This window comes from Sipha flava, unplaced genomic scaffold, assembly GCF_003268045.1.
Source record: "Sipha flava isolate LNK unplaced genomic scaffold, YSA_version1 47_pilon_pilon, whole genome shotgun sequence".
Taxonomy (NCBI): domain Eukaryota; kingdom Metazoa; phylum Arthropoda; class Insecta; order Hemiptera; family Aphididae; genus Sipha; species Sipha flava.
The window spans coordinates 1,508,973-1,521,166 of NW_020273276.1; the positions used below are offsets into that span (position 1 = coordinate 1,508,973).

Below are 12,194 nucleotides of genomic sequence, written 5' to 3' on the forward strand. Positions count from 1 at the left end.
AGCCGAATTGAGTATTTGGAAGGATATTCTTTTGAGTAATGATAGGTATAATACGTTTCAGAATTAATCGTTCAAGTATTTTAGCGAAAAATGGGAGAAGGCTAATTGGTCGATGTGACGATGGAATGTCCGGCGGTTTATTTGGTTTAGGGAACAAGATTATAGTGGAGAATTTCCAAAGTAGAGGAAAATAAGAAAGTCTAAGTGAAGCATTAAATATGTGAGTGATATGAACGATAGCTCTAGTTGGAAGGGATCTGGCTACTTCCGCAGTAATGCGATCATAGCCCGGTGATTTGTTTAGTGAGTATTTTAGTATGGCATATTTAACATCGTTTGGTGTAAATGACTTGACAGGGAGAGTTAGAGGAAGGGAAGCATTCAGAAACGTTTCTACCGTATTCATATTTTCATTGTCAATTATCTCAGCGTGAGGTTGAAAAGTTTGAGAAAAATGGGGTTCTGCTTTTTCGAAGTCAGAAATGGCAAGGCTGCCATCTGATTTCTTAATAGGGAGATTTGGTGATTTATAACGAAGAATTTGTTTGGTTTCCCTCCAGAGACTACCATCTTTGGGAGTAAGCTTCATTAAGTGATTTTGCCAAACATTTGCCTTAATTTTTGCTAGCATTTTTTTTCAAGGAATTGGCCAGGTTATTATAATTTAGTTTATGGGAAGGGAGCCGAGTGCGCTGGAAGAGAGCTCTAGCTCTCCGTTTTTCAACTATTTTGTTACGTATTGTCACAGGTAATGGATCTGATGTGGGAGGTGCTAGAAAAGTACTTGTAGCTGACCAGGCTGCAGTTTGTATAACATTGGTAAGGTTGTGGATCGCTAAATCTATATCGTCGGGAGTTTTTAGTTTAATGTTTAAATGTATTTCTTTATCGACTAGTTCAGTAAACTTGGAATGGTCTGTGAATTTATTAAATAGTTTATTAGATTCTTTATAAGTAGGGGAAGTATTGAGAGTTAAGAGCACTGATGAGTGATCGGAATTTAAATCAAGTAAATTTTTAGTAGTGCTAAATAAGTTATTTGGAATTTTGGTCACAAAAATATCTAGAATGTCAGGGTTTTTCCGGGAAGACGAAGGCCAATAGGTTGGATCAGGAGGAGCTAGAACTTTAAATTTTTTTAGATTGGTAAAATTGTACAAGGTGACACCTCGCGGGTTATTCGCTCGGCACCCCCACGACTGGTGTTTGGCATTAAAATCGCCGCCTATTATAAAGTAATTATTGAATGTGCTAAAGTAGTCAGAGAATTTTATGTCCGTAACAATATGTTTAGGGGGTGAGTATATAGCAGCAATAGTGATTGGAGTATTATTTATTTTTAAATTGATAGCACAAGATTGGAGGAAATCTTGGGGAAAACTAGGCAAGGGATAAAATTCTATAGTGGATTTAACAAAAATAGCAGCACCACCGTGCGCTGTGCCATCTGGGTGATCTGTTTTAACTAAAGTATAACCAGGAATACGGATATACGAGTATTTTGTGAAGTGAGTCTCGGAAATGAGGGCAATATCAATGCGTTTGTTAATAAGAACAGATTCGAATTCATGGACATGGTTTTTGAGACCATTAGCGTTAAATTGTAATATTAGGAGCGAGTTGTCAGTGACGGAATTATTATAATTATTGGCCATTATTTGTCGAGGAGCTTGGAAATTACTTTAGTTAATAGAGCTATAAGTGGATTAATTAATGTTTTAAATTCATCTAGAAAACTGGACATTAATTTGTTTAAATCAGGAGGATGAGTTGCATTGATAGGAGGTGAAGTGTCGTTAGCAGGAATGTTGGACGTAGCCTGAGCGTAAGTTTGCGTTTGTGGATTAGAGTGAGCGTGATTAGGTGGGTGGCTACCTTGTACATTAGTGGACTTAGTTTTATAATTATTATCTATTCGATTACTTGGTGCGCTGGGTATCTTTCGACGTTGAAGTTCTTTGTAGATTGAGCAGCCTTTGTAGTTGGCTGGGTGGTTTTGGGAACAGTGGACGCATTTCGGAGGGACATCTCGTGAATTCGGGCATGCAGATGACTGGTGATCCGCTCCACAACGAACACAACGAGGATGGTATCCACAGTATCCTCTGGTGTGTCCGTATTGTTGGCAGTTGAAACATTGGCTGATTTGTTTTGGTTTATATGGTTCTTCAACTTTAATTTTACAGTGAAGTAGTGATGAAAGTTGTAAAATTTCTTTAGACTGCAGTGTTGGCTCAAGATCGATGAAGAATAGTGGAAGGGGGTTCTTATTGACTTTGTGTAAAACATTAGTAACTTGCCTTACCTCAAAACACCGAACTCTTAACTCCTCTTTTATTAGTGTTAGAGGCGTGGATGAGTGAAGGTTACGAATAACTACCCGTAGTGGTTTGTCCTCATTCAATTGGTAAGTATGATATTCAGCTTTTTCTGTTTTGAGGAATTGTATTAATGCCCTGTACGCACTAGGGTCCGTGGTTTGAATTTTCAATAAGTTAGTTGTAGACTTGCACATGAAATTGTCTACACCAATTAGTTCAATTAAGGTCGTACAAAGTTCGGGATAATCTTCGACACCTTTGACAAATATAGGTGGAGGAGGTTTAGTGAAAGTTTCAGCATCAGTATTAGTATTAGTTTGATGAGAGTTAGGTATATTTTCATTAGTATTAGTTTCAAACGAATCGTCTTGGGCAAATACTTCGAATCTGTTACGTGTAACAAAAATCTTTTTTTTATGTTTTGTTAAAATAATATTCTTATTTAGATTCGGTGTTGATGGTTCGGAAGCTGAATTGGAGGAGCTGGAAAGATTACGTTTATTCGTTTGTGCTGAATGGCTAGCATTATTCATGCTGTTTGAATCGGGCTTATTTGAAGGACTGTTTTGGCAAGCATCCTGTATATTAGTTTTGTTTTTGCTGATAGTAATACTATTATTTGTATTATTAGTTTGTACCTTTGGCGATTTCCGCATGTTTATCTCGCGGACAAAGGTCGTCCTCTGTTGCGTGGCGTAATTGATACGCGACGAAGCAGGTAATTGACACTTGAAACTATTACGAATTGAACTCGGTTCACATTCTAATCGAGAATTAAAGACGTTTGGTGATTAATTGAATAAAAGGCAAAAAAAAAAGTTTAATATATATACTATAATATATACTGATACGCAGCGGTAATTAACGGAGCGACGAAACAGGCGTGCGTTAGGTACGGCTGCTCGCACGATACTGCTATTAATTTAAAATTACAATAATATAATTCTATAAATTTATTAGGCAATAAATATCACTATAAAAAGCCAATGAAACTACCAACCAAAGTTTATTTTAATCAAATACATTATAAATATTCATATTAATAGGGTTCTTTTTTTAAATTGTTTAAATCTTATAAGCCTCCATATTCACTTATAATTAAATATGAAACTTACTATTTAGGAAAAATGCTTTTAAGCATGAAATATTAAAAACAAAAAAAAAGTTATTTTATAAGTAACGTGTGACTTTAAAAAAGTTATCTATACTTGTATATTCCTTGATACATTTTTGGATTTAAGAATATTTTAACTTTTGTCTTGTGAATGAATGTTTTGTGTTGGCTTGGATGTTATAATTTTATTCTTTTGTGTATTATATATTGTTTTAATATTTTTTTTTTTTTTTTTTTTACAGGAGCTATTCAATGAGTTTGGTCCATTGAAAACTGTAACACTTCACTATAATAGATCTGGTAGATCTATGGGAACTAATAATGTTGTATTTCGCAGTAAAAATTCCGCATTAAAAGCAATAAGTCAATATAACAATGTACCACTTGATGGTATGTATTTTAAATATTTTATAATTTTATAATTTTACTGTTAATTAATTTTATTAATTATTTAAGGTCGCCCTATGAAAATTGAACTTGCAACTGATTTGTCAACTGTTGCCAACCTTGCTTCTCGTCTCAGAAGACCAGCACCATTGCTTATAAGAAGTATTCGTATTAGTTTGTTCCTATTTTGTACTACGGAATATATTTAATTATATATTTTTAATTAAATTATAATAATTATAATTTAAATTCTTTTCTTTATAGGAGTAAAAGGTAACCGGAGCAAACGTGGAAGTACTCGTGGTAACTCGAGAGGACGTGACGGTAGAGTTGACAGGAAAAACGAAAAGAAAATGCCAAACAAAGATGAATTAGATGCACAACTTGATAGCTTTATCAAAAGCAAGAAAACTTGATTTCATATTTATATTTTTGACTTTTCTAATATTTTTAAGTAAACTAATGTTCGACTGTTCAAACAGTGTTAATGAGTTATTTGTCTGATGACTTAATAATTTCTTGATAGGTTTATAGTAATTTTGACCTGTAATTATACTCATAAAATTTAATTACTTTCCGATTTGTACATTTTACACCTCAAATTTTGAATGAAATACATTTTTCTATTGTAATAAATTGCATAGTATACCTAAATTTTAATTAATTTTTTTTATATATTCAAATATATCAAATTGTTTTTCTTTGTACTAAATATGAAATACTTTTTAATACTTTCTAGTTAATTTTTGAAATTTAAATTTATGAATGCTTTCAGTTACTTTCTTTTCCGAAATATTATTTATTTGTGAAAAAGAAAATTCAATATCAGTTTTTAAAATGGTTAATGGATCATTAATAAAATAGCCAATTTTGTATTCAAGAAAATTACAAAAGTTTTTTCGTGGGAAGATTTAACGACTTTAAAGAAATCTAAATAATTTAATTTGTTATGTTTTACTAAAGACTAAAACAAATCAAGTAATGTTTAAATTTAAATTTATAAAATAATCATCGATAGTGTTTCATTAGTTCAGGCAAAACCTTTTAATTTTTCATCAAAACAACTTAAGCGACTGATAAAAATAAAAGTATTTCTAGTGATTCAATTTAAAAAAAGTAAAGATGTTTGAATTAAAGTGTACTTTGCATCAGTGGTAGCGTATATTCAAAATTATAAATTGACAAATTTATGAAATGTAAAATGTTTATTCTCGTCAAGAATTTACAACATTTGAAAAAGTGCTACGTCTGATGCAAAGTGAGCTTTTTTATAAATTCAAACATATTTACATATTTTAAATTGAACCACTAAGAAGTTAATAATGGACATACAAACTTTCTTTGTCTTTTATATATAATATAGATAACGTTTAATGAAAAGCAAAAAATTAAAATAACGTATAAAATGTAATAATCTTAAACAGAAAAAATTAAATAACGTTTCAACATACTGTAATATTAAACATTAAAACTGTATAACGTTTCAAAATACAATAACGTTAAACGTTAAAATTGTATAACGTTTTAATACCTAAGAACGGAAAAACGGTATTTTTTTTTTAAATCTAAGCCCTGATTTAATTTACCCGGTAAATATTTTTTACCATTCAAATAATCGAGTGGCAATAAATGTATAAAATATTTATTTCAATGTTTTCATGTGCACATTAACACTAGTAACACTTCTATGAGAATATCCATGGTCGATACGTCAATATATTACGAGAATTTGATAAAACCAGTTCAATTAGACGAAGTACATTATCAATAACCTACCAACCACCGATTACGTATACGTATACTTACGTATACCCGTGCGTTTCACGAAATTAGAGACTCGACTGTAGCACGACCGGTGGCCAAAAATTTGAACTTCAGTGTCAGATAAACATTGCAAAAGCGCGATTGATTAGATATTAAAAATACTTTTTTCGTGTTGAATTTTTTTTAGATATTTTATCATTTTTCCCAGTGTTCGACACAATGCTTCCAGTCTTCAACCATTACTGAATATATGATTTCATGCACCAGTTTTTCAATATCCACAATTTTGAAAGTCGTATTCAATTCCGCAACGATATTTTAAATATATGCCCATATAAGCTCGATGGGATTATATTACCAATGGTATGGTGGCATTACTGATGACATTACATTATAACTAAATGTCCCGTTTGCAAGGCAATTTCATAAAGCTCATAATTTTTTTCTCTAGGTGTTACATCTTTCACTCGTTTACGTAACTCACACAAAGTTTCGAATGGTGAAAAATCGATATCCTTATTGGTTAACCATTTTTGGACATACATTTTTTTGTGTTGGATTTCTGGTACTTCTCCGATGTCGAAGAATGGTATGACGCGTTGTCCATTACGATAATAGATGGTTCTTCCAAATACTTCATAATTTGAATGAACTATTCCTTAAATATTGTGGAGTTCATTTAAGTGTGATAGTCAACATTTGTATCAGATTGACAACGGAACACTAATCTTGAACCTGCCACAAATTCAAATTTATTTGACCCGGCATAGCAGATGATCAATCGACTCCCATTTTCAGTAAGGACATACAACCCTTCAGAACTGGCCTCGTTTTGCCATATGTACCAGCGAGTATGATTTTGGTTAACCCAGGTCTCATATAAATAAATTACACATTATTCTTAAAAACTTAACGCGCATTGCAACAATATCGTTTCTCTCCATAAGAAATTTCCTACCATTGTTACATTTTTTGTACTTGAAATGTAAAGACTTTAAAATTCGCCACATGGAAGTCTTTGATCCGTTGTAATTAGTTTTTTCTTTGTTCTTACTCAGTAGTTCATTAGAAGTCGGGTACTCACGATTGTCGTAGAACTCGTGAATAGTTCTTCGTACTATATCTGCATCAAAATTATCAATGCCTGTTCCATACTTTGCTCACTTATACTTTTTCCATGAAGAGGTAAATAAAGGATTTGAATGGCTGTCCTCGTCCTCTGGTTTTGCATTAACTATACATTTGATATCTTCAGTTGTAATCTTTTTAACTGTACTAAAGCTGACTCCACAAGCATCCGCAGTAATATGTTGGGCCTGACGAAAATATTTGACAACTTTGATGTTCACATGGTTATTTGTCAACTTTTTAAAATAATTATATACATTAAAAATTGTATTTTTTGTTTGCGAATGAATATCAACACGTCGTGCTATTATTAATAAAGTAAACACTATAGTTTTCAAATATCGCGGGTTAACGGTAATCACTAATCAATAAGCCTCATAAAAGTGATATGGCCAGACAAGCATTGATAGCGGAGGGATACTCGTTTTTTACAGGCAGTCAAATCGTTATAGGAGACTCCGTGACTAGATCGAATGAACCGACAGCCGAAGATTGTAATGACGGCTGCGGCGGAGATGGTGGTGGAGGGGGTATAACGATCAATCATGGATCGGTGAAAAATATGATCGGCTTTTTCCTCAACAAAGAAAAACAGAAGAACGAAACAGAAAATATATCGATTTTTTCTCTCGCCAATATTACTATTAAAGAAATAAGATGTGTCATGTGCATACATTCATCATTACTAATTGTACATGAATGTATAAATTTTTTTCCTTTCATTTATTTTTTTTTTCATAAATTTAAAGTTTTGTCTATTTATGATAACCAAGAGAACACGTATTATGATTGTTGCAATAGATTATTTTTAAAATTTCATAAAAAACAAAAATATTTGGATCGGGTGAATAAAAATATTTGTTAAACGCAGAGTGAAATGCTTCACAGGCATTTGTTGTTCTTTCGCTTGATATGTTACACGATGACCAAAGGTACGGGGGAAAAGTTGCATTTTCATCAATATATGTGTCAATGAGATAATCGCAAAATGTATTAACACGAATATCGATCGGCGAAATAGATGTATACTTTTTTTCCATCCCATAATTTTTCTTTATTTACCTGCGATTTTCGGCGCAATTGATATAAAGCTGTAAAAACATATATTTTTACGAGTTTGAAAATAGACTCGTCCTATAATACCCACATCATTTATTATTAATTTGACCTTAAAATGTTTAATTCGTAATGTAATTTTATGTGCGAATATAAAATGTAATTTATTGGCAATTATGAAAATAAGTTGTATTGCATATATTTTCAAATGTAAAATAACTGTTAATCAAACATAAAATAATGATTCTGAATATATTTCATTTTTAAAATAATCCAATACGTTTTTCCATCCTATATTTATAAGTTATGATGTAAAAAAATAATATGTTAATATTTCGACCTTAATCGACCAAAATTACCTTTCATAGTATTTTTATGCCCGTAAAAAATATGTAATAATTTATCACTGCTAGTAAACCAGGCGTGTTAATAAAATACTGTTTATACAATTAAAATATTGTTTGTAAAAAACATTCAAAGAGTCGACAGGACTGAATTTTAAGTATGTTGTAAACGTCTAGGGGACTAAAAGTTATTTATGTTGATAGAATTAATAACAAACCAAAACACGAGAATTATTTTTATTTCAGACTAACGTTGCGGTACCTGTAAACGTGTCGTTTGTTGAAAAGGATGGCGTGGCACACTCGCTTATTTTTTTCCCCGTTTTCGAAATCATCGACACCTCATCGACGATATAATCGAAATACCGTTGCCAAAAATTTAAAATCAATCGGAAGAACGTGCACGTGACAACCATGATCCGTCGGTTAGTTAATTCGCGCTCGGAAATCAACAAGACGATCAGTAATAGTCATGGGTGGATTTTTAAGGATCCGTTTCCTTAGTCCAAAGTTCTCGTCTCGGAATAATGCGTGGAACGTCCGACCCGGGCCCGGCAGAAGGCACAGGCAACACAGGCCAACACATATACTTGGGGTGGCATTTCCTTGGTGGTAGGCAAAGCCGTATTTAGGATAATATGTTGCTACTTAAGCTAACGCAAAAACCGAAAACCGTTTTTGAAACACTGATAAACAAAAAAGAAATTATTTAATATTTATATATATATATATATTATCTTAAATAAAAATAATAACTGATATGTATCTGACAATTAACTAAATTTAGTTTTGGTCGGAACGGTTTATGTACAATGTACATAAACATAATACGCGGCACACCAATCCCAGTAACAGCCGAAGCATATTTAATATATGTGTGTATATCGCTCCCCCCCCACCCCCATTGCCAAGTTATTTGCTTATATTATAGACTGCCCCAACGAAAAAGGTCGTAATTCGACTATTTTCAATACTAAGTTAGTACAACCATCTAGTGGAGGATTACTGTATCTCTTATGAAAACGGTCGTTTTTTTATTCAGGTAAAGAGATTATAAATAAAATAATTAATAAACTGAAACCACGATTTTAACGAAACAGCAGTATGTTCAGATACGACTATAGTCGTACATCATATCGTATATTATATCGTATGTTATACAATTATTATTTGGTTTCGGCAGCCACCGAGGAAAAAGGTAGTAAATAAAGATGCTTTTTTTTTTTTTAATATAGCCACTCACCCACGAAAAAGGTTGTAAGTATAGATACGTATTTTTTTTTTTTTAGAAAATATCCACGAAAAAGGCCGTAAGTATAAATACTACTTTTTTTTATAAGAAGTATATCTTAATAAACCCTGAAGTTATATATATATTTTTTTTAAACTGAAACTTGTAATGATTACGGTATCCTTCAATCTACCAGTGATGTTATTTTTGAAAATGTACGTTTAAAAATAGAACTAGAATGTGAATTGCAATGCTTATTTTATTTATATTGAAAAATTAGAAAAAAATGATTTACGACCTTTTTCGTTGGGGCAGTCGATATATAAAAAAATATTATACTTAGATAACTAGTGCATAATTTTCGTAAATTTAGTACCCTCCCCTCCCAATAAAATTAAGTTAAATACGCCACCGGACTGCGACTAACAGTAAGGTTTTAAACGATACGTAAAACATTGAACCATGAAATTATACATGTAAAATATATGATAATTATACCTCGATATATTAAAATTATAACTAGATAACATTATATAATATATGATCAGAAAATATACATAATTCATTGTAATATTAGATCTAAAAGCTTTCAAAATTTGTAGGATTAGTGTAAATATATATAATATACTATTAGTGTTAATACCAAGTATGTAGAATGATAAGTTTGATTTTAATTTTAATTTTTGTTTTTAGCCATTACTTGTACTGTATACTTGTTATACCGTCACAATAGATGTATACTTTTAAATATATTCTTTTTATACCGGTGTAATACGTAGTAGGATCAAAAAGTTCCCGGAATTTCATTTTATTTTTTTAAAAATACAATTCAAATATAAATCTACTTAATCTCCTTCAAAATACCGTTCTTCAGTACAGGCACACTTACTCCAACGACTTGGTAACTGCTGGAAACATCTTTGATATCCCTCGAATGGAATGGCCCTAAGATTCGCTGTCGCATTAACTTTAATGTCTTCAATCGTCACAAAACGTTCACCTTTGAGTCCAAGTTTTAGGTTTGGAAACAGCCAGAAGTCACATGGAGCAATATCTGGTGAATACGGGGGTTGTGAAATTGTAGAAAATTTTTTATCCGTTAAAAATTGTCGAATTGCAAAAGACGAGTGGCACGGTGCATTGTCATGATACAAAAACCAACCATTTTCCCATTTTCTTTGCCTTTTTCGCCGAATTGAATCTCTTAAATGCTTTAAAACTTCAATATAAAAACTTGAGTTGACTGTTTGTCCATTAGGAACAAATTCCCAGTAAACTAAGCCTTCATTGTCGAAGAACACAATCAACATGACCTTCAACTGTGATTTGACAACACGTGATTTTTTTGGCCTCGGTGACGTTGTTGTGTGCCATTCTGATGACTGCAATTTTGTCTCTGGGTCATAAGCGAAAACCCAAGTTTCATCTCCTGTAACGATTTTTGACAAAAAATCTTTTTCATTTACGGAACGTTCGAAAAGTTCAGCGGCTATCAATTTTCTGTTTTCCATTTGGTCTTCGGTCAAAATACGTGGAACAAATTTTGCACAAACGCGCCGCATTCCTAAATCATCTTTTAAAATGTTTTGAACTGAACCATACGATATTCCTAATGCATTTGCCATATCTTGAATGCGTAAACGACGATCTGATCGCACCAAATTTTTAACTTTTTCGATTGTTTCATCGTTTTTTGAAGTTGACGGCCGGCCACTCCGCTCTTCGTCTTCAAGTGACTCTTGACCATTTTTAAACCGTTTAAACCAATCATAAACGGCTGTTTTCTTTAATGCTTCATCACCATAAACTGTTTTCAAGCATTCAAGCGTTTCTGCAGCAGTTTTTTCAAGTTTAAAACAAAATTTAATATTAGCGCGTTGTTCAAATTGTGACATTTTGAAAAAATGCGTAAACACAGTTTTCTATGGACTCAACTACGGCTAACATGAGACTAATGTACTTTTAACGACTAGACCTACAGATAGCTAATAATGTCTACTTTTAATTCCAATAATTAGATATTTGATAAGAAATATAGTTTTTTTTCTATAAATAAATTCCGGGAACTTTTTGATCCTACTACGTAGATGTATACCTTTTTAATCGGTGTACACGAATTGCCTCCCAAAACTAGTAAGGTTACATTTTGTCACTCGAATTGCCTCCGGATATTTCGGAGGCAATTCAAGTGCCCATATTTTACCATACTCGAATTGCCTCCCTTAACAATCGATATAATTGACATCGATTTCGATATTTTGATATTAGAAATTGAGTGATAGTGAATATACTGCGACAAAACTTGTTCTAAATTCTAAACTTGTGATCGAAAACAAGTAAATTGTGTGGTTATTTGCGGTTGTAATAATATTTTAGTAGCTTATACGAATACGACAATATGTAAATAAACTTGAGTATAATAGAGATAAAAGTGCCACATTTTCGTACTTACTGCTCGCTAACATTGGTTTTACCAATTGCCATTAGACAATATTGGAGTATTATATAGCAATATAATTTTGCTTTTACTGGTTTTCAATTTAAAACTACAAATTGACACGAGGTACTATATCTGCATTATCGCGTCAGTATACGTCTGTGAACTTATGTGTATATATTTTTCGTTATAATTTAATAATTTAAAATAATAATATAATTTAAAAAATGTCTATAATATTAAGTGATAAGGGAAAAACTGTTTTAATGGTGAATGATTACAAATATGTATTCCAAAAATACCTTGCTAATGAAATTAAGAGATGGACGTGCAACAAAAAAAAATATATAAAGCCTACTTAAAAACTAATTTAATCGATGAAATTATGTTCGATGTTTCAAACACAATTCGT

General features: G+C 31.9%; 1 protein-coding gene across 1 annotated transcript; it reads left to right on the forward strand.

Annotated features, from left to right (window-relative positions):
- The first annotated feature begins 751 nt into the window (after positions 1-751).
- LOC112689895 (THO complex subunit 4-like) lies at positions 752-4,238 on the forward strand. Its single transcript, XM_025563770.1, has 5 exons — positions 752-780; positions 1,481-1,496; positions 3,678-3,825; positions 3,892-3,996; positions 4,087-4,238. The coding sequence occupies exons 1-5, from the start codon at positions 752-754 to the stop codon at positions 4,236-4,238; spliced, it is 450 nt and encodes a 149-aa protein (XP_025419555.1).
- The last annotated feature ends 7,956 nt before the right edge of the window (positions 4,239-12,194 follow it).